Below are 24,056 nucleotides of genomic sequence, written 5' to 3'. Positions count from 1 at the left end.
TTTCATGTAATTTGTTCCTCCCCAGGCTCTACAGCCCCTTCCTCAAGCATAGTATGCTGGAAATCAGAACTGCAACAAGACTTTAGTAAGAGAAAATATTCACTTCTTAAATAAAGTAAGTAGAGTTGTTCACAGCCCTTTTACAGACATTGCCTTACCAAAAGAAGGCAAAACTCACTGGCTAATGGCACAAACACACACACACACCACAGTATTATTGAGACCTACTCTGCTCTAAGCCCAGTCCTTACATATGGCTTACATTTCTGTATAGGTACAATGACAATCAGTAACATATGAAGTGCAAAGGTCGAATCATTCCTATGCCATAAACTCCAAAGTACTTTAAAGGGTAAGGCCTTCTAGTCTCTTTTTGCTGATTATGCACTATAGGAAAATATTAACCTACCATACAGGATCCCCCCCCCCCGCCCCCAGATTACAAAACTAACCAAAACTGTGCATGGGAGATGTATGGGTGGAATAAAGAGGAATGCTTTGCCTGTGGACAGGGAAGGTTTGGACTGGATACGATTTGGAAGATACCATTGAAACTATTATTCTATATGGATGTTATGAGCCGCCAGCAGGGGATCTGTGATGCGGAATGGTAGCTTCAGTTCCAAAGACACTTATGTGTCTATTCCAATGAACAGACAAATGTGGGACTTGGATCCAGTGCTCTGCTACTAACAGGTATGCAGCTCTGCAGCAGAGGAAGCACACAGGATATGGTACCATTCCATACCACACTACCTAAACAATGCATCTGTTAAGGGAATGATGAAGGGGAGGAGATGGAGATGCGAGGAATTATTTTATCTGTAAGAGCAGAACTAGCAGCATCTTTAGAGAAAGCCCTTTCACCAGAGCATCAATTTGGCAGTGTGCCCCCGGGGGTATGAAGCCATATCTCTCTCCCCCCCCCCTTTAAAATGACCACTGAAACCAGGATGTTCTGTGGATCCTGTGAATTGTGGATCATGGCTTAAGATGCTTCCTCTATAACCCACCATCATTCTTCAATGGATGAATGCCCCTCCATGCAAATCTGTAAATGGAAATTAAAGTTACCCGAACAAGAAAGGAGTCAACTTCAAAAATTATAAAAACAAAAACATCCTTTAATCTTTATACAGTAGTTTTAGTATAATGCACAAACATGGCCCCTATAGTGTTTCTCAAGTTCATCTGCCAAAGTGAACAATCATACAACACTGTACAAATCACTCCCCTCCACAATATACTTCTGAAGCAGACATTTGATATTGTGGAATGCGTTGCGGTCCGTTCTTAACATTATAGCAGCATTGAATTTTATTAACTTGAACAACAAAAAGGGACCTCATAACTAATCAGCCTTGCTTCATCCTCAAAGCTGCTTTAACAAGCAGGGGAGTCATATACTGTAATTGCTATTCCACAATTTAATTGTTCTGTTCTTAAATCTAATTTTGCAGCTGTGGGTTAAGTGGATACCACAGCTTTCAAGAACATGAAAGCAAAGTACATCTGTGCAACAGAAAGCTAACCATCTCTTGATCGGATGTGTTTACAGTGCCATCAGATAGTCCAGAATGGTTTGCAGCTCTCTCAAAGCTACAGAAACAACTTTCAACCAGTTATTTTATTTTTATATAAAAAAACTACATAAAACTACAAAGACCTTCCTTAACTGCTGAGACTGGAGAACTTCATTTCACATGCAGCCCAGTTGGAAGTGGATGATATCTTCCCATTAGTTCTGGCTTCATTCATTTGGTGCAATGCAAGTGGGACTACATCCACCTATTCTCCCATTATCCTTTCCAGATCATTGGTCATGTTCTAACACCAGTTAAAAACTGTAAACATGTAATAAAAAACACAGATCGGTAACTCTCACAGCAAAACCAAGAATGTTGACCAACTTATCTCCAACTGTGTTATACCTCATAGAAACAGCACTATAAAGAGGTTTCAGGAGTCTGAAACAGCAAGTTCCTGGCGCATCTTATTCTGTGAAACACACAACCAAAGTGTTCTTTACTCCCAAGTATGCTTATCAAGCCTGTAAGGCACTTCAAGAACAGAAAATAGGCTTCCAAATGTCAGTTATATTTTGTGCACCACAAGGGAAGGTATGTATGTGAAAGTATGCAAGAGTAACAGAAATGTTAGTTATGAAAATTGTGCATGAAAAGCCTATAAACCTGCTTTCAGACCAAACAAGTAAAAAAAAAGAAAGAAAAGAATTTCTACCATTAATTTTAAGTATTCAATGCATCAACAATGTAAGAATAAAAACAGACATTTTTGTGGCTTACCCTTTCTTGCCACGTTTGATGAAAAAACCTTAAAACATTTTTTTTTGGCCAAAAAAACCAACTGGCAAACAGAAGTTGTAGCTTTCCCCTCCCCAAAAAACTTTTGGCAGTAATAGTTAATGTTAAGTATGGCACTGAATGACCACTGTCTCCTACTGAGACACCTGTTAATCAAAGAAACGTCTGCCTGTAATTTCCTCTGCCAAAATTCACATAAGTTGAAATGGAAGTATGCTGTTCTGCAAGTGAAAGCCAGTTTAACAAGTGAATTTTTTCCTTCAACCAACATACTACATTCCAATTCACTCTTTTAAAAAGTTTATTGTAATCATAATTAAGAACTATGAAAAGCCTGCTCATAAAAAGGCTCATAACAAAGGCTGCACAGTTGCAATCGACTTAATGGGACAAAGTCTTTTGCATCAAATAATAATAATATTAATAATAATAATAATACTCGTATTTCTTGGTAGGGCTCTGTAGCAACCATATTTCAGTCTCTTGCACACAGATTCCAATCCGGTGAAACACACACAGTGCTTTTCTTGGTTCAATTAGCTGTGAAGCAAAAACTGTCCTTAGAAAAGAAGAAACACATTCCTATTGTTTAGGTTCCCTCCCCCCCTCTTGTAACATCGTCATGGTTTCTCCATGGGAGGGAAGCTTAATCTTCAAGTTCAAAGCATGTTTCATCATATAGTTCAGGACGAGATGACTTGGAGCGCTGGGAATATTTCAGCTGCAAAAAATCTCCCAGTTCATCTAGAGCATCAAGGACCTGTAAATACAATTGTACGATATCAGAAAGATATAAAACGCCGCTCACTTCTGCTTAGCATCAAAGACAAAGAGTCACACAAATGTATGTTTTCACACTCAAACAAAAAAAGGAATCAAGACCACTGGTGAATCCAGGTGAAATCCATAGTGTTATTCCATATTCATAACACTATTACGAATGTAAAAGTCACAGACTCTACGTCTTGTATTACCTGGGGCCAACAATGAAGAAGTGAACATTGTTTCTGTTTCTGATGTTTTGTCCAAATAGTTAATCCAGTGTATAAATTTCCACCAAATGCTTGTCAGAAGGAGGCAGGCTCTTTTATAGTTGAAGACCAACTGCTCTTTGGCACCTCCCAACTGAAGACAAATTTCCTCTCCCTGATCATTTTAAAACATGAAGTCCCCTGAACTCCAAATTCCATTTTCCTTTCCTGCTTCCATTGCTTTTCTAGTTTGTCATCATGACTGTTAGATTGCAAACCACCCTCCATTCTGGTGTGGTCCTGTCTATTTTATTTCTGGTCTGGATATATTTCAGTATAATTTTCCATTTTAGACTCCAGTTTTACAGTGGGTTTCATGCTAACTTTTTTTTTATCATTCCCCTGCTTGATGTGCATTTGTACAATGGCAATTGCCTGAACATATTTAAAGATGTTACCACCAACACCAGTTTGCACCCAGTTCTAGGCCAGGTCTTGCCACTACCTACTCCCAAAGCATAATGCTTCCCACACCTTCCTTTGACAAAAGGAACAATTTTTCATGCCTGCAAGAAGCTCAAGTGCCTATTTTAAAAAGTGCCTCAAAGATCATGCATTTCTCCTCCACAAACAGCATTTAGTATTAGCTGAGTGTAAGTGTGAAGGTGAGATGATATTGCTATTAATTTTAAATTGAAATAGCATCTGCATAAGAACCAGATGGCTTTTGTTATCAAATAACTATGGGTTTTGGGTTTTTTTACGAGAGGAAACAAGCCTGAAATGTCTCCAGCAACAGTAAAATTCTTAGTGCATTACTTATGTGGTCTTGTGGTGCATGACACTTGTTTATTTGCACTATTCTAGATTTGGGGTTATTATATATTATTATTATACAGAATATTATTATTATATATTATTATGCTTTCGTGTCTTACAAAAGTCATTGGGATTAAGGTAATGGGATGTCTTTCCATTTCAAGTATGGGTTGAAACAAATCAGGACATTCAACATATTGGTTTGTATGGTATTACAGCCCCTTCCTTCCTTCCTTCCTTCCTTCCTTCCTTCCTTCCTTCCTTCCTTCCTTCCTTCCCTCCCTCCCTCCCTCCCTCCCTCCTTCCTTCCTTCCTTCCTTCCTTCCTTCCTTCCTTCCTTCCTTCCTTCCTTCCTTCTTTCCTTCCTGTTTGTTTTGTGTCAAACCATAACACCATATAGGAAAAAACTGGTTACAAGCAAACTTTCCTTTATGGATGCTGCAGATATTAGGTTAGCAAAATACAGCTGCAATCAGCAAGCTTCACTCTCCTGTCTTAAAACCACATGGCCTTTACCTTGAGCAGGTATTGTAACTCTTTCCCATTGCTGTGTTAATTTGTCCAAAAATTAAATTAGGAAACTGTATAACTCCCCTTTATTTGTCAAGTCCACCAAATACCACAAGGGAGTGCTGCTTTGAGAAGCAAGCAGTATTCAAGAGGTGTGGCCGAACAGGAGAGTTCAACCAAGTATTTGAAGCCCATCATTCTATTTTGCACAGAACATGAGTTGCAGTGTTAGGACCCTAACACTGTCACAAGATCAAAGCCATACAAAATTAAAGCAAAACACAGATGCAATTTCTCACCCAGGTTTGCAACAGCATGGGGGATATAACTTGGCATACTGCTGTCTTACCATCCGGGTCAATTCTCTTGTTTGATTTCAGAATCAAAAGTCTAGATTTAGTTAGTGATCCTCTTGTGCCAACGTAGCCCTCAACCCAAAAATATGATTGCAACCAACATTTTGCTGATTTCCACTTTGTTCTATGAAACTCAAAAGTTTGCATACTTCTAAGTTGGCCCAGTAAAATATATTAATTTGCCTACATGTTTCTCACATAGACATAAGTACAGTCATACCTTGGGTTACAGACGCTTCAGGTTGCCTTTTTTTGGGTTATGGAGTGCCGAAACCCGGAAGTACCGGAACGGGTTACTTCTGGGTTTCGGCGATCGCGCGTGCGCAGAAGCGCTAAATTGCGCTTTGCGCATGTGCAGAAGCACTAAATCGAAACCCAGATGCGCCGCTGCGGGTTGCGAACGTGCATCCCACACGGATCACGTTCGCAACCTGAGCGTCCACTGTATTTACTTATTTTCAAAATCAAACCTTCTGCAATAATGTGAGGGCAATCAAGGAAGGCAAAGAGTTAATAATAATAATAATAATAATAATAGGAGAGACAGTGTGAGGCTTCTTCTAGAACCTTCCCATTCAATGTCAAGTCGATATTGCAAGCAAGCTTGCTGTGCTTACCGCATCTAACATCTCCCGTGTATGAGCAGCTGACACACAAAACCGAGCTCTGGATTCTGCGATCGGAGTAGCTGGAAAGCCGACCACCACTACCCCGATATTTCTGGCTAGCATGCGTCTTGCAAAAGCCCTGGGTAAGAAAATGAGGCAAAACTGAAATTATTGCTGACACACTGCACAATGTTTAAATACAAAAGAAGTAAACACAAGACCGCATTGCAGAAGTGGAAGCTCATATTCAGTGCTTCTGCTGACAGGACTTTCGCTGAATCCTACCTTAAGCTGGTAGCAGTGATATTGGCCAGGGTGGGGGGGAGAACCCCCCCCCAAAAAAACAACAACAACAAAACTGTTCCAGTGCTTCATTTTTCCATGGAAAACTTTCTACTTAATCAGTTCATTAGTAATAATGAATGGATGTGAATTGCAAATGCAGTATTAGGTAACATTGGCAGTTTCAGGTTTTTTTCTTTGTTGATTAAATACAAGAAAATTGAAACATGCTAAATTGGATCACTTTAGGGCTTGAGAAAATTTTCCAATACAGATTACTCTAATTTGCATGGGATTCCCCCCCCCCCAAAAAAAACCCCACATCACTGCTTGGGAGTAAGGCTTACTAAAAAAACAGGACTTCCTCCTAAGCATGCATAGGACAGCACTGCTTGTCTTTTATACATGTCTGATAAAATTGAGAGGAGGAGGCTGCTTAAACCCAAGAGCCTCTTAAATTCAATTAAGCCCAGAAAAGTATTTTTTTTAAAAAATAAACTAGTTAACAAGCACAATTTTTAAGACTATTACACCATAGAGTGGAAGCATCCACCAGTTTGACACTCTTAAGTACTTATGGCCATACTTTTCCCTATAAACCCAGAGAACAGTTGTCAGTCAGAGTAGACAGCACTAGAAGGGAAGCTGCCATAGAAGGAAGCTGCCATATAAGACAAGTCAGAATATGTTCCCTAATGTAGAAATATAAAAAAGACATTTCTGAAATAAAATCTTTTGCGTTTACCAGCAAAATTCTGAAAACTTTGCATAGCTGCCTGGGGCAGAGGAGCTTAACTTACCCAATTTTGCCTGGTATGTAAAGGAGCAAAGGGACAACAGGAGAATCTTCATTGCCATAAATAATGAAACCTAGTTTATGCAATCTTCGTCTGAAGTACCTTGTATTCTCTGCTAGTGCACGGACTCTCTGAAGTCCTGGAATAAGAACCAGAAAACCAGTGAATGCAGGAACATCACACATCTGCTGCCTCAGGACCAAAACAAAGATCTAGAGCTTTAATGTTGCAGAGACTGATCAGCACGTAAAACAGCTAACTGAGATGGCTTCAGAAGCCGATACATCCTCAAACATACATTCAAACGTTAATGTGTCCCCAGCTGATTATTTCTGACACAGTGGTACCTTGGTTCTTGAATTTAATCTGTTCTGGGAGTCCATTCGACTCCCGGAACGGTTCAAAAACCAAGGCGTGGCTTCTGATTGGCTGCAGGAGCTTCCTGCACTCAATCGGAAGTCGTGTTTGACGTTCGGCTTCTGAACAACGTTCGCAAACCGGAACACTCACAGCGTTCAAGAGCCAATTTGTTCAGGAGCCAAGCCGTTCGACTACCAAGATACCACTGTACATAATAGTATTATGAAGATAAAAGAGTACCCACAGGGCCAAATGAGACATGCATCCACATGGAGGAGATTCTTACACCAGTGGTAAATGAGCACCACTAAACATTCCCCCAACCCACACATCTCAGGCCTTACCTCCCACTAGTCCATTGCTCAAGGCACTCTTCTTCATTCTCTACTTACTTCTGGTTTTGGAGCCAGAAGGGAATAAAAGTGCTTGGAGCAACAACTGGGGTGGGGAAGAGAGGGGCAAGGAGGTTCAGTACCCCCCCCCATTTTTTTTTAATACTGTTTAAAAACAGATGCCCCCCCCGAATATCTGAACAGAGAGGCTATGTGGATGATGCTTAGTTTGACCCATACACACTGTACTCCACTCTTTGCTTTCTAAGCAAAACACTCACAGCTTCTCAGTTACATTAACAAGGCACAAGTAAAGGTACCCCTGCCCGTACGGGCCAGTCTTGACAGACTCTAGGGTTGTGCGCTCATCTCACTCTAGAGGCCGGGAGCCAGCGCTGTCTGCAGACACTTCCGGGTCACGTGGCCAGTGTGACGAAGCTACTCTGGCGAGCCAGAGCCACACACGGAAACGCCGTTTACTTTCCCGCTAGTAAGCAGTCCCTATTTATCTACTTGCACCCGAGGGTGCTTTCGAACTGCTAGGTTGGCAGGCGCTGGGACTGAGCAACGGGAGCGCACCCCGCCGCGGGGATTCGAACCGCCGACCATATGATCGGCAAGTCCTAGGCGCTGAGGTTTTACCCAAAGTGCCACACGCGGCCCTATTAACAAGGCATAGCGGAGGTATTATGATTAAAGTGTCTGGGAGGAACAATAAGACACCATGATTGACTACAATACATCTGTTCTACCCTGCTTAGTATAATAAACAAACACAGTTATACAGTACAATGTTGTTCTCCCGTGCAAACCCACCCGGACTCCATTCAATATGGGTTTAAAGAGAACAATATCCAGAACTGTTTTCTGGTGCAAGGACACACAAGTCCTCATTCCACCTGCCAAAAATTCCTCCTAAGTCAAGATAATGGGTTTGTATCTGGATCACAAACAACAATAAATCAGGTGATAATAGCCATGGGCTCATTATAGTACTATTCTTTGGAGTGCTAGAGAGGAGTTTGAAGGCAAAGGGGAGATACATTTCATCCATTTCAGTATACAGTACTTTGCAATGTCCAAAGCCTTTGACCTTCTAGATGTTGTTGGACTCCAACTTCCATCATCCTTGACCATAGTTCATTTTGGTTGGAGCTAATGGGAATTGGAGTCCCGCATCTTCTGCAGCACTACAAGTTAACCACTTTTTAACTAAAAGTTAAAAACACAGTTCAGAATCTAGAACAAACTTAGAGCGGACAGAACAAAACAAAATTTAAACTGGTTGACCCAAAGCCATTTCTATATTTCACCGACTCAAGACTGTTACATCTTGTCTTTACTGATGATGCAATAACCTTGCTATCTCTTTAATCTCCCAATAGCCAAGGGAGTATTCGCTGGATTACTTTTAATGTTAGTTGGTAGGAGACAGACACAAAGCACATGTTTGCAAATCTTTGTACATCACAATGTAGCAGATCTTGTGGCGTCTCTGATCTTTTTAACAGCCTAACTGCTCCACCATATTTCTTTTTTAAGGAAGCCACCATCACAATTGTCATTACAGCATTTCACCCTTTCCAGAAATTCTATCTACGGCACATCCTGCTCCACCCCGCCGAGAATTATTATTATTTTACAATGTCTCTGGAGTTCTTTGTAATTAGCACTTCTCTTAGGCACCACTTCAAGCTGAACTATTTTGCATTTCCCTATATTCAAAAAAAATAAATCAGTAATTACCATAATCCTGAGATTCTTCCCTTCATCCCATTTGGTTTGAGAAATGAGGCATTTCAGTTCTTTGGAGTCCCAAAGAACACTATGTTGACACACAGTTGGAACTTACAGGACTGCAAATAGATTTAACTCTTGGTGCTTATTTCTATCCTTTATGTTATGTTGACAATATATCTCAAACAGATATATCCACACACACAGCTGTTAAGAAGAACCTCTTGTGCATGTAGCTGATGAAGCGATATGGTGGGGCAGAAGACTGTTTAAGGCCCCACTCAAAACATGAAGCCCCGCTCAAAATATGAAGAAAGGATCCTCATGCTGAAGCCTGCTCTCACAGATTGCCCCTACTGGATCTCAGAGGACTGTCTCCTTCAGAGATGGCCATACCATTAGGCAGGGTGAAGCAGCCACCTCAGAAGGCAGATGTTGGAAGGTGTGGGCAAACAGAGCAGTTTGCACAGTATGACCAGTATTCCTTAAGCGAATACTGTATGTTTCCGGGTGCCAGTGTTCAAATAAGAATCAACTGTCAATCCAGGGAGCTTTGGGAGATGGAACACAGCAGGTGGGAAAGTGGGCAGGCACTATGTTGTCCTTTGCTTCAGGCGGCAACCTGTTTTGGGATAACCCTGGTCTCCTTGCAGGATTTCTCTTTCTGACCAGCTGTTTAGGAACTTTCCATACCATCAGTTTGAAAGAACCACACAGGTGAATTTATTGGGTATGCTCTGTTATACCTGACATAGCTGACAAAGGATTTTGAAAAATTATTGGAAGGATTTCCAGGTGCTGGCTATCCTATTTCTTTCACAGAAATAAAATACGATGCTTTCCTCAGGTAGCACCTTGGTGGTTAGTGTGATTGTCCCGAGAAACGTGATTGTGTGGAAATTACAGGAACTTATATGTGACATCATGAAAGACCAGCAGTTACATAAGCACCTCATTTGTGACACTCTAGATTTTAAAAAATACATCTAACCATTACTTTCTTTCGCGTCTGAGAACTAAGGTACCTTTAGCATACTTATTTAGTCATATCTTTCTTTTAAAAAGAGAGACAGCAAAGCTGCCTCCTTCTCTATCACCGTCTCATTTCTTAATTTTTTTTTTAATGAGCTATGTTTGATGGTATGCTCTCTGACAAATATGAGTGGGAAGTCAAAGCTATCAACACACATATTTATAGATACATATTATTTATTTAATTTCATTAAACTTATATACAGCTTGATTGTAAAAAGAACCTATATGAGAGGAAAGAGGGTGGTGAATAGCTCTGGACCTCTGTCCTCCTGTCCCCCAAATATGAAGAGCGAAGTACGGGTCTTCCTTAAGACAGCAGATGAAAAAGCCTAATATACCGTATTTTTCGCTCTATAAGATGCATTTTCCCCCTCCTAAAAAGTAAGGGGAAATTTGTGTGCGTCTTATGGAGCGAACGCAGGCGGGAGGCTCTGCTCAGCGCTCCCTTTAAAGAGCCGCGTGGAGCGTGTGTGGGGCTCTTTTCCCTGAGGACTTTTTTTCCCTGAGGGCTTTTCCCTGAGAGGCTGTGCGCGGCTATCCCATAAGCCAGGACAGCAAGCGGGATCGCTGTGCAGCGATCCCGCTTGCTGTCCTGGCTTCTGGGATTCAGAATATTTTTTTCCTTGTTTTCCTCTTCCAAAAACTAGGTGCGTCTTATGGTCTGGTGCGTTTTATAGAGCAAAAAATACGGTACTTGGAACAGATCTCCACAATTTACGGATGAAAACAGGGTTGGCTTCTAACAGCTCAGTTCTTCTACCAAGGATCCCTGTCCAAGCCATCCCCCTTAGCCATCACAGTTACACACTAGACCCATGTATCCTGCAGTACTATTACTATTATTGTTGTTGTTGATGATGATCACCATCTGCCCTTCCCTCTCAGAAGTCAGTAGTCTTCCACTGAATTTGAAAGACAAAAAATTGCTATTCTTGACAAACAACAACAATCCTAAAACACACACGTGTTAGCAACAGTTCAAAATATACCATACTAGACTTCAACACCTTCCCATCGAACGTGCTGAGAAATAGATTCTCCAATGGACAGATATCACTCTTATGTGATTGTAATTGTGGGGCACCGGAATCGTTGCATCACATAATTTTTGATTGTGCTTTTCACTCATCGGCCAGGAGCAAGTTTCTTGCTCAATATCTAAAGGGAATTGCCGATGATACGAATGAAGCCAAACTGAGATATCTATTAAATGATGATGACCCCCTAAGATCACTCACGGTTGCCAGATTCTTGATCAGCGTCCTATCCCTAAAGAAGAGAAACGGACTCCTGTGCGGTTCGGAAAATCCCTTCAAACCATGATCTATGTTTTAGGATGTAACTAGGTGAATCGCCATTGATGTCTTCTATTAATTTATGAGCAGAGGGTGATGTTTATGTTACAAATTTATTGTAATGTATGATGTTGGTCTTTTGTTTTTGTTCTGCTTTGGTTCCTGTCTGTTTTTTGTAAGTTTTGACGGTTTTAAATTTGGAGGTTCAAGTACATTATGTTGGTATGGGAAACTGTCGTGTGATGGGCCAATGGCCGTAATAAAGATCAATCCAATCCAATACCATACTAGACTGAAGAATGCGAAGTGGCATGCAAGGTATTGTGTGGGGCTCTTTGTTCCAGAGGCCCTGAAAAGTGACAGAAATCTACCTTAACAAAATTTTAACAAAATTTTACATGACTAAGCCATTTTTCACCTTCTCACCCCTTGCCTTTTCCTGTAAGACCTATTGCAGTCGTTAAGAGTCGTCAACAGGCTCATCTCAGCTATCTGCCAATCACCCATTCCCACCACCCTTCTGAGTAATACCCCTCCCCACCTTCTCACTATATAGAAGGATCTGGCAACTTCTGTTTCAGTGTATCTGAAGAAGTGTTCATGCACACGAAAGCTCATACCAAGAACTAACTTAGTTGGTCTTTAAGGTGCTACTGGAAGGAATTTTTTAAAAATTTTAACAAGGGATTCTCCAGAGGAAAAAAATTGAACAAAACTAGGAGTGGTGAATTGAACAAAACTAGGAGTGGTACAGGAGGCAGTACCAGAACAGTGACTGTCCTTCATAATAAAGGGTAATTTGGAGCTCATGGACTTCCCAAGTGAGAAATTTTCTTATACAAAAAAGATGCTTTGGAGATGACCTGTGCCCTGCTGAATGAATAGGAAGGGAACAAAAAGCCTAGTACAGTCTGTAAGTATCTTTTATACACAGATCTGCTCACACAGGCATTCTGGCTGTTATTCTTTGGGTTTGCCATTCAGTTTCCATTTGACAAATCCGTTGAGTTAGAAGGACGACAAATAGCTTAACCATCTCTCCAGTGGCACTAAAACAAAAACAGCTGTGCCAGAGTATCAAAAACACAAAAAAGCATCTTACTACAAAGCTTTCCAGTTGCTAATAAAAACAATAGTCTGGGGGTACTTCCAAAAATATTTTTGGCACAAGAGATTTTAAAAGAACTCGGAAGAAAATGAGGGGGGGGGCTTGAATAGCTTGCAGGAAATTTTTAGAGGTTTAATGCATTGTTTAGCATGATTAATATTAAACTGGGGACTATCCATTTTTAATGCACAGATTAAAAAAAAGAGATTTTTTTGTGTAAAAAATAAAATACAATAAAATACCACCAGTTTTCTACCAGGATCCATGAAAAGAAAAATTGTTAGTTCAAGCACAAATCCCTTTTCCTGGCTGTAATGGGAAAACCTCCAAAGCTGATTTGTGTACATGAACAGAACTCACAACCAGCCCATCATTTTGTCCCATGTGCTAGCTTACTTCATATGTGCCAGAGTTTAGACATGCGTTGCCTTCTGACTTTTAAGATATAAAAATGTCCCATTACCCACATCTGCATGTCTTGGGCTGTATCAAACCTACTTTGAGTGGATGACAGAAAGGGTGTAAGCTGTTCTTTACCAAGCCTCAGCACTTTCCTGTCATTTCTGATGATGTGTTTTGTGGTCAGAGACCACACACTAGCATGACTGCCTCCCCAACCCTTGTGTACATGTTCTGCCAAGCTATTTTAACACACAAGGACAGATATTATGGTGATAGGTACTTTGGAGAAACCTCAGTGCTTGAACACAATTACAGACTCGCAGATTGACGCGGCTCCTCAACCATCAAATCAAGGTAACTTTCTAAAAGACAAAAATGGTTAAGACTGTTTTGTCTAAACCAAATTGTGAAAGTGTGACTTTCAGTAGTTAAGCAGGATGCCTTGTTTTAATTTCTTAGCTACAGAGTAAGAGAGTTGTAGAGTCGGAAGGGACCCTGAGGGTCAATCTAGACCAACCCTCTGCAATGTAGGAATCTCAACAAACAGGCTCCCATCCAACCTGAAATAATACCAGAGACTGCTTAGCTTTGCAAAGGTGCTAGCAGTTTTACTGCTGCACCACTAGGAGGAGATAGCTTTCTAAGGAATTTGTAGCACATGTAATTTAAGTCAGCACTCCAGATCAGGGTAGATGCCTTGGCAACTTTCATCCACTACAGATCTTTTGACCTTTCAACTCATTTTCATGTTTTGCTGTTGTTGAAAAGCCTAAATAGATGCGCAAAAAAAAAAAAAAAAAAAAGCAGCATGGTGGTGGAGTGGATGACTATTAAAATGAAAGATTCCCATTACTAAACACAATAATCCAGCCGCAGTAAGAGCCTTACACAGAGGCTAGTAAAGGTAAAGGGACCCCTGACCATTAGGTCCAGTCATGGCCGACTCTGGGGTTGCGGCGCTCATCTCACTTTATTGGCTGAGGAAGCTGGCGTACAGCTTCCGGGTCATGTGGCCAGCATGACTAAGCCGCTTCTGGTGAACCAGAGCAGCGCACGGAAACGCCGTTTACCTTCCCGCCGGAGCGGTACCTATTTATCTACTTGCACTTTGACGTGCTTTCAAACTGCTAGGTTGGCAGGAGCAGGGACCGAGCAACGGGAACTCACCCCATCGTGGGGATTCGAACCACCGACCTTATGATCGGCAAGTCCTAGGCTCTGTGGTTTAACCCACAGCGCCAACCGTGTCCCTCTGACACAGAGGCTAGATGGTGCTAAATTCTATGTTTAAGGTAAAGGTAAAGGGACCCCTGACCGTTAGGTCCAGTCGTGAATGACTCTGGGGTTGCAGCGCTCATCTCACTTTATTGGCCGAGGGAGCTGGCGTACAGCTTCCGGGTCATGTGGCCAGCATGAAATGCCGCTTACTACTGACCAAAGGTAGGGCAAGTATAATGATAGTCTGGAGAGGGGCACAGAGGGGAACAATGATTCCAGAGACCTACAATTACTGCCCCAGAATTGCGCTTAATTTTTATTTGAATATTTCTGAATATTGTAATATAGACTTAGCAATAATATAGCACTCTGGGTGGTTCTGAATAAGCATTACAGCACCCATGGTATGTAGGTCAGCATAGGTAGATTTGCAATGGGGATTTCCTCATTGTTAGCACAGATTTTCACTAAAAATCTTAAGCATCTTTGTGGGACACAATTCTCACCCAGGTGGTGAAATCTGTGTTCGGGCATTATCCCTTTTGACTGTTGTTGTTGCTGTTGTTGTGTGTGCGCTTGTATGTGCACACATGATGGAAAGGTCCTCAATATTAAAAAATAGGTAAAAGGTAAAAGGTACCCCTGCCCGTACGGGCCAGTCTTGACAGACTCTAGGGTTGTGCGCTCATCTCACTCTAGAGGCCGGGAGCCAGCGCTGTCCGCAGACACTTCCGGGTCACGTGGCCAGCGTAACAAGCTGCATCTGGTGAGCCAGCGCAGCACACGGAACACCGTTTACCTTCCCGCTGGTAAGCGGTCCCTATTTATCTACTTGCACCTGGGGGTGCTTTCGAACTGCTAGGTTGGCAGACGCTGGGACTGAACGACGGGAGCGCACCCCGCCGCGGGGATTCGAACCGCCGACCATGTGATTGGCAAGTCCTAGGCGCTGAGGTTTTACCCACAGCGCCACCCGCGTCCCTTCATTAAAAAATAAAGCACCCACAAAAGACTAGCTGGTCAGGGAGGAGGAGTCTGGTCTAGGCTTCTTACTCCTGAATATTCTTGTTTTCTATGTACAGAGAACCCTTTGTACATTAAACAATGTACAAAGAAAGATAGAAGGAAAAACGATTCAATAGAAATTTTAAAAAACTAGTACATTTCGCTAGGTAAATATCTAATATTCCAGGAAATTTGCCAAATTCATAAATCAAAATCTCACAATATTCCCAACAAATCATATGGATTTCTCTTTTCTTTGGCTTGTTACACCAATACATGATAAAAAGTCGTATTTTTAGGAAAATGGTAATAACTCTATTTCCCCTCTCTGACTTGGATCATTTTGGCTAGTTTAACCATGGAAGCTAGAGCCCAAATGTTAGTGAACCAGCCACCTGGGGTTGGGAATTGGTTTTCCCGCCCAGTAAGCTAACTTAATATTTTGAAGCTTTAATGAATGATTATTTGTATTTGATCTTTGCCACTCTGTTGGTTGGGGTAAGAAGCAACCCAAGTGAGTTTGGCTCTTCCCTCTGTTCCATTCACAACAGCTTATGAACTTTACATAAAATCTGGAAGCAAAGGCACACAGCTCATCATTTCCTGTCTAAAAGTCTTCTCTTTCTGTAAACTGAAGAAAGACAAAGTCCAATAACTCATTCCATTGACTCGGATGGAAGAAGCCCACTTTCCAGCTCATTTCTGAACCTACTAGATATTGCAGAATTCAGCACACTAAGAAGTTAAATCTTTCCCAGCCAGAGGCTTTGAAACAGCCTGCTGCATCCAGGTTTTGTTTTAGCACGCTAAAACAGAATAATTTGCAATGGACTAACAACAGAGGTTCTATTGATTTATAAAAAACAGGATCCTGCTCACATTGTTCCCTTTTCAAGGCTTCAAAGAGGAATTCTACTGAAACTCCAGCATGGCCATGGAACTTTTGCAAAACAGGCTTCTCCATTCACTTATATGGAAGGGGCAATTCTATTCTAGTGAAGTGGGAAGTCATCTTTATTGCTTTCTGAGCAGATCAGAAAGAAGCTGCTGAATCAGCTTTAGGTGCCTCAGCTTAGATGAAGAGTTTTATCCTATTTCCTTATCTCAGATACTTATCAATTGCCTGCAGATTATCCTCAAAGGCCTTTAATGCTATTGAGCTTGATGCCCTTTCAGATCACTTAGCTTTGGGGCTGGGTGGGAGGGAATGCCACAGCTGCCACCTTCCTGCTTAAAGGAGAAGCACAATTTTCTCGCTCCTTTAAAAGGGTCCCTTGAAGCTCATTTGGATATACCGTAATTGTCCTAGCCTAGTCTTCTCTCCAATATACTAGTTTGTCATGTTTGCATCTCTTCCACCACTGTATTCCCTTATGAGAAGTACCGATAGTATATTCAAGACTGACGTTTTCTACCTTACTGAGAAATAGGCCTGTCACTGCTACACCAGGTGCAAGTGCTAAAGAAGGCAGTTTTTAAACAATCACTCCTTAAAAATGCTTTTGACGCGATCCCTTTAAGAGGCAGGGATGGAAACAAAAGCACGCTCTATAGCTAACTCAGTTCAACTGAAAGTACAGTGGTACCTCTGGTTACATACTTAATTCGTTCCGGAGGTCCGTTCTTAACCTGAAGCACCACTTTAGCTAATGGGGCCTCCTGCCGCCACCACACTGTTCTCATCCTGAAGCAAAGTTTTTAACCTGAAGCACTATTTCTGGGTTAGCAGAGTCTGTAACCTGAAGCATATGTAACCTGAAGCGTATGTAACCTGAGGTACCACTGTAGAAGCTTGTACCTTGAGTGGATGCCCAATGTGCTAGTGTGCATCAAAGCCACTGCAGTTAGTTTCCCCTTGCTATACTCCTTGCAATGCAACAACCCTTGAACCTGCAGGTTCTGAGAACTTCTGTATCTGTGGATCTGTACTAGCTCAAAAAGGTAAGAAGAAAAAAAGTGCAGATGGAACCTTTTATGTTTCTTTCTTACAGCCAGAAAGAATACTATCATCTTGGGAAACTACAGTGCAATGTTGCCCTCCACTGGCAAGTATATTTGCAAAAAAGCAGTCCATAAATCGAATTTTACGTGTGTGCTCTTATTTATTGCTATAGATGAAGCATACCCTCTTTCACACCACTTTAGAAACTGTATAACAACTCTACACACTATGGCGTTAAAATGCTATAGAGACAAAGTACACCCATTCTGTGCTAGCATCTCATAGGCACTGTTCTTCAGTACTGGCCACTTGCGCCTGCTTTTCAGTATGCTGGTGTTGTGGTTGCTACTGGGAAGCTGATATGAATTATCTGGGCACCTCTTGATGCATTTATATGAAGCTCCACCAAATATGTTGGCCAAATTCAACCACATCAGAAAAAAACTTAATTTATTGTTGGCCCCAAACTACCAGGGCATCATTTCACATAAGCAGATAAGACCTTTGTCCCAACTGCCATTTTTTTCATCCAAGACAGGAAACAAATCCAAAATTCTGCAAGAATATTCCTTTTAACAGGGTTACTCATAAATATAACATTTAATTTTCAATCACTTGGACATTTGGGTCACTGCCACCCCATGGACTGCTGACCATGATTTGTTCTATGTTATATAGAAGTTTATGGGAAACAGTTCAGTGACTCTTTTATTCAGACTAACATTTCCACCATGTAAGGAGGTAATTATTATGCCTTACAAACAGCCCAACACAGTGAGACATGTTTTATGACGTGAGGAATAGGGTGTTGGACCTGTGTGCTTGTCTTCTTGCACACTGAAGTGTCAGCACTTCAGTTCTGATGAAATAAATCAGTTTCCCTTTACATCTAAAATGGGGAAATGTAACTCAGTGTCAGTTTAGGCTTACAACCAAGATCTTGAGACAGCAAGAGTGAAGAAGCACATGATCCCTGATGCTTGTTCCTGGCTTCATACACCTACCAAGTCAGAATCACTGCACCACTGTTGGTCTAACAACATCCTCCAAGCAAAGTGTGATTGCAGGTGTATGAAGGCCAGGAATTAAGTCCCCCAAATGCTATGTTTTGCTCATACATTGACCACAAATGATCAGTTGCATTCATCCACAAGCATGCCTTTCTTAAGGTGAAATGCTGTTATCCCCCCTCCCATTTCAAACAACTATAAAAGGAAATCTTCTCAGTCAGCACAATATCCTACCTTTTGTGGTTCCATCTAGTCCCATGACACATTTCATTGCTCTTATGATTTGTTCCACTACTGGAGCAGCCATAGATGAAGCATATGCAGCACTATGGGAGTGAACCCGTAAGTAGTCTACTAGTTCCTGGAATAAAAACAGAATAAAGTTTTAGCGCAGACACCAAAACCTCCTTATGTCTGTTGGAACAGAAGTTTGCAGGTGGCAAGAGCGATCAGATCCAGAATTGGCTGCACACTCAACTGTAAGCCGAAATGCAAAACTTTTAGAAACATACCTCACTTTTGAACCAATGGCTAAATCAACTATTTGTTTCACTGATTACCTCAAGTACTCTTATAAAGGTAAAGGTACCCCTGCCCGTACGGGCCAGTCATGTCCGACTCTAGGGTTGTGCGCTCATCTCACTTAAGAGGCCGGGAGCCATCGCTGTCCGAAGACACTTCCGGGTCACGTGGCCAGCGTGACAAAGCTGTTCTGGCGAGCCAGCACCAGCGCAGCACACGGAAACGCCGTTTACCTTCCTGCTATAAAGCGGTACCTATTTATCTACTTGCACTTAAGGGTGCTTTCGAACTGCTAGGTGGGCAGGAGCTGGGACCGAAAGACGGGAGCCCACCCCGCCGCGGGGATTCCAACCGCCGACCATGCGATCGGCAAGCCCTAGGCACTGATGTTTTACCCACAGCGCCAGCCGCGTCCCCAAGTACTCTTATAGCAACTGTCAAAAGGGCACACTTTTAAAAAGTCAGTGCATGGCAAGAAGCATCATGCTTCCAAATTTCCCAGTAATGAGAGAACAGATAGACAGCAGAGGATGATATTTTAATGCACTATCTCTAGAGATAGTCCTTCCCATGGACCTTGTACCCAGAAGAAATAAACTGCTATTCTATCTCTGTTTATGGGTTCAGTGTTTGGTTCTACTGCAATCCCTTAAAAGGAGGCCCGGAGCTCTCTCATTCAGAAAAAGGTTATTCAGCCTAGACCCACAATATTTGAAGGGAAAAGTACATCAGGAAATTTATTTCTCAACAGTGTTTCAAATTAGTTTAATGCTAAATTAGGCCTGGCACAGTAGCAATGCCTAATTAAATGATCTGCAATTCAATACCTGCAACCTGGATCCCTTTCAAAGGCGTGTCTGACTGAGCACACCTCTGGTCTCAGAGGTCAGAGCTTATTAAACAGTGCTAATAGGGATCTGATGCAAAGAGTAGCACAGAAGCCAATTTAAGCTGACTCAAGTGAAAAATCTGACTACAGTTTCCCCTGCAGACAAAAACAGAACATGCTCACAGTTTTACTTGTTTATACTCAAGCAACATAAGACTTGAAAGTTCACAACCCTAAGGAAACTATGCAGTCAATGTAAAATTCATTCATGTTTAGCTACAGTCCTTTGGCAGGACTTGCATATAAGCTGTATGCAACTATACTCACGCAAAGAGCAATTTTTGCAGCAAGCACATGACTTCTGAAGACACGTAATAATGTGCCCAGTACAGAGAAATCGTTAAAACTTTCTTAAGATCAAATAACAAAAGGAATTCAGAGGCATTCCAAAAAACATTTGAGAACTCAGTTACCAGTGTGCAAATTGTTGCTGCATTTCCCCCTTACATCATCATATTCAATGACATTAATTAGAAAGTGCTTACTATGAACAACCTGCATGCAAATAGTGGGATGAGATATTGGCACAGTTATCAAATGCAGCAGAAACAATGTTTACTGTCAACAGGAGAATCCAAAGAGCTGTATATTTGTGACATGATATTCATTCAGAAGTATGTGAACTCAAAACTGGAATATTATCTGTTCTGTGGATGCAGACGGAACCACATGAAGCCCTTCAAACCTAGTGCAAATATACACACAAGGGAGCAAAAACTCTTGCAAAAACATGAGAAGTGGCAGGATTTTCTAGGTACCAGAATAGGATATCTGCTTCCTGACTGCTATAGCAACCCAGGTCTTATTCCATTTTTGAAATGGTTAGCAATCACTGGCATTTGAGTTTTTACACACCTACAAATGCTGACAATTGATGCCAATACCTTTTTGCCTGCTATGTATCCCCCTGCTGCTCCAAAGCTTTTGGTGAATGTTCCCATCAGCACATCAACATCGTTGGGATCCATTCCAAAGTACTCCACAACTCCTCTTCCTGTTGGGCCAACGGCACCTATGCTGTGAGCTTCGTCCAAGTAGACATAGGCTTTGTATTTTCTCTTCAAAGCAATTATCTCCGGCAAGCGTACAATGGAGCCTTCCATACTGTGGGAAACAAAAGAAAACAGTTGAGAAATGAGCACTTAATTGATTCAGCTATAGCTATTGTTGCATAATATGGACATAATGCTATTGATTGCATCCAAGCAGCTCAAGCCAGAGTCGAGAAAAACCTAAGTATACTTGTTTGTACTCGCGAGCAGCTACCAGCAAGAGACAAAGAAGCACTAGAGTTCAACAAACCAAAAGTAGCTTAGCTGTGGACTCTTGTTTATTCCTTAGGTGTCAACAATGGAGTGTCCCAAAAGGGAAGTGGAGACTGTGGTGTCTTTAGGATATATAGTTTATTTACACACATACAGGGTGGTCCAAAAGTAGATATACTTTTGAAAACAAACAAACAAAGAAACAATTATTTTTCTTTACCGATATTGTGAACGATGAGAACTTCTTGAGTCAAAGAACAAAGAAAGTGTATTCTAAAGCAGTATACAGTGGTGCCCCGCAAGACGAAATTAATTCGTTCCGCAAGTTTTGTCGTCTAGCGAATTTTTCGTCTTGCGAATCACGAAATCCCATAGGAATGCATTGAAAATCAATTAATGCGTTCCTATGGTCAAAAAAAGTCCAAACAAAGCCAAATTTGGTACAACAACAGTTTATTAACTGCTCTTTAAAGTCACACATACTGTAAAGAGCATTTCAAAAATTGAAGGGAAAATAAATTAACTTTATAAACAAAACATGTCTTTGTTTTTAGACAAAGGAAACAAAGTCGCGAGACGTTTTCGTCTTGCGAAACAAGCCCATAGGGAAATTCGTCTTGCGAGGCAAATCGAAAATGGAAAAACCTTTCGTCTAGCGAGTTTTTTGTCTTGCGAGGCATTCGTCTTGCGAGGTACCACTGTACCTACTTTTGGGCCACCCTGTATATAACCTGAGCCTGTGATGGAAAGGTTCACTGCGTCAACACCCCAAAAGGGTTTTGTTTCTCCCATAGCCACAGCCCTGGATTCAGCCGGAGATCCAGCATGGCTCTCTCTCTCTCTCTGCTTTTCCAGCCTGCCGTTTTTGCATCATATCGCTCCCTAACCTCTATACTCTAAACTCTGGCTTTATCTGTTGAGGGAGTGGGGTCTCCACTCATTTTTCATCTTGCACAGACTCCTTGATCCAGTCAAAAACAATTAAAATAATTAGTTAAAACATGTCAACATTACACATAGGCTGGTCTAAAACATGTTTTTAGTAGGAACTGAAAAGAGTACAGTGAAGACACCTTCCAGATGTCATTAAGCAGGAAGTGTGGGTGTACTCATGATTTCATTGCTCTATTATTTCCCATCCACCCATCTACTTGCTAAATTCAGATAACATGATTGCTTTGATGAAGAGTTCCAACACCTTGCAGAAATATTACAACACTGACCAGTTTGGAATGCCACACAACATTCAGACCAAGTGCAATTCATTATGCAAACAAAAGATCTCTAGAGATTTTCATCCATGACATGTTATAAAAAAGAAAAGCCTTCCAAAAATGCCAAAAGCAATCTGTGTCTCTCTCACAGATATATATCCTTTATTGTTTTAAGAATCATGCTACATGATCATATGCATATTATTATTATTATTAATATACCATCTGTTATCCAAATGATAGTGTAATGTGTTGGGATACTGCCAGGGAGACATGGGCAATTGGGCAGCCACGTCGTCTCCGGACGATCTCTGGTCTCCCGTTGGAACAGCATCAGTCAATTAGCGACACGAGCCTCAAAGACATTCCAAGACTCATGCACACCCTTTCTGCAGAATTTCCACAAGGGAAGATTCACCCAGAAGAGCATATTTACAGCTTTATTCAACGTAAATAAAGGAAAAAACATGACTGCTTGCATCCGTGTCGAGGAAAACAGCCAGAAACAAAAGCTATATCCAAAACGGAAACTCCCAGTGAGCAGGAAGTAAACAGGCATGTGACACACAACAGCCTGTTTCCTTTTTAAGGAGGAATGGAAATATCCTAACATAATGATGTAATAATGATACCAGGCACGCATTAGGCCAACAAAGGCTGAATGAATGAATGAATGAACCATGCACACCTGGGGAAAGCATTCCACAGATGGGAAGCCACCACAGAAAAGGCCTGTTCTTGTGTTGTCATCCTCCAAACCTCTTAGGGAGGGGGGACAAAGAGAAGGGCCTTGGATGACAAGCACAGGGCCCAGGTTGGATCGAATGGGGGAAGGCAGCCCTTAAGATCCTGAGCTGTATTGCCATAATCTGGAACCAGAATGCACGAGTAGGAAGAAAAGTGCCAGCTCAGCTCTCCCATGTCTGCAGTGGGGAGCCTTTCACGTTCATGGAGGCTTCTTGTGAGATGGGGGTTCTACACAATGCAAGGAGCCTATGGAATTAGAAGCTACAGACCCATTGTCTTCCAAATCATGGCAGGGAGTGAAAGAGAATGGGGACAAGGAGGCAGAGTCAGGGTTCTAGTCCTCATTTCCACATTCCGCTTCCAAATTACTTTTAACAGCTGAATAAGGCTTTGGAGTTATGGTGACCAGCCACTAACCAAAGAAAAAACAGAAGGTAATGACTCATTAAAGGTAAAGGGACCCCTGACCATTAGGTCTAGTTGTGGCCGACTCTGGGGTTGTGATGCTCATCTCGCTTTATTGGCCGAGGGAGCCTGCATACAGCTTCTGGGTCATGTGGCCAGCATGACTAAGCCGCTTCTGGCAAACCAGAGCAGTGCACGGAAACGTCGTTTACCTTCCTGCCGGAGCGGTACCTATTTATCTACTTGCACTATGACTTGCTTTTGAACTGCTACGTTGGCAGGAGCAGAGACCGAGCAACGGGAACTCACCCTGTTGCTGGGATTCGAACTGCCGACCTTCTGATTGGCAAGTCCTAGGCTCTGGGGTTTAACCTCTCAAATTCTCTCTTTTTTAAAAACAAGCAATCCACAAAGCAAGCTGGGGCAGACTGCACTTGTGCAGCAGAATGTGGGTTGGGAAGAGGCTTCTTAAGTATTCCTCCTTAAATTTTACAGATCAAAATTGCCCCCGCCCCCACAATTGATTTTTGGCCTGTAGGGAGAATATAAGCACCATGTTCCTTGTGCACCCAAACTGACAAAAAAGCTGCTTTGGGGTACCAAATATGATCTGAAAAATGACGGTGGGAGGCAGAACCTTACACAGCCTCTTTGCTTACCATTCTTCCACTCAGATACAGTATTCTCTTGGCTGCTTGAACTGTTAAACAGTGGTCAGCATCACCTATGGTTTGTTGGAAGAAAGCCAACTTGTGCTTGCATTGGAGTTGCAATTTCTGCATACCTGTAAATGCCTTCCACAAGAATCAGAATCTTTTTCCATGCTCTCCGACTTCGAGGTTGTCCATGTATTACTGCTTCCTTCAAAAGCTTTTCTAAGCTTTGTATATCTGGTTACAAAAA

The 24,056-nt window shown here is 41.8% G+C and overlaps 1 protein-coding gene across 2 annotated transcripts in view; it reads right to left on the bottom strand.

Moving 5' to 3' along the window:
- Positions 1-1,103: 1,103 nt before the first annotated feature.
- SPTLC3 (serine palmitoyltransferase long chain base subunit 3) overlaps positions 1,104-24,056 on the bottom strand; it is a 65,280-nt gene continuing 42,327 nt past the window's right edge. For both annotated transcript variants that reach the window (XM_083495614.1, XM_083495615.1), the window contains exons 7-12: positions 23,938-24,043; positions 20,407-20,626; positions 18,346-18,472; positions 6,671-6,806; positions 5,598-5,727; positions 1,104-3,084 (exon numbers count right to left, since the gene is read on the bottom strand). In XM_083495614.1, the coding sequence (XP_083351740.1) occupies positions 2,971-3,084; positions 5,598-5,727; positions 6,671-6,806; positions 18,346-18,472; positions 20,407-20,626; positions 23,938-24,043 (833 nt within the window). In that variant the 3' untranslated portion in view covers positions 1,104-2,970. The remainder of the gene's footprint in view (positions 3,085-5,597; positions 5,728-6,670; positions 6,807-18,345; positions 18,473-20,406; positions 20,627-23,937; positions 24,044-24,056) is intronic.

This window comes from Podarcis liolepis (assembly GCF_965112155.1).
Source record: "Podarcis liolepis genome assembly, chromosome: 3".
NCBI lineage: Eukaryota > Metazoa > Chordata > Lepidosauria > Squamata > Lacertidae > Podarcis > Podarcis liolepis.
This window is presented reverse-complemented; position numbering and strand designations above follow the sequence as displayed.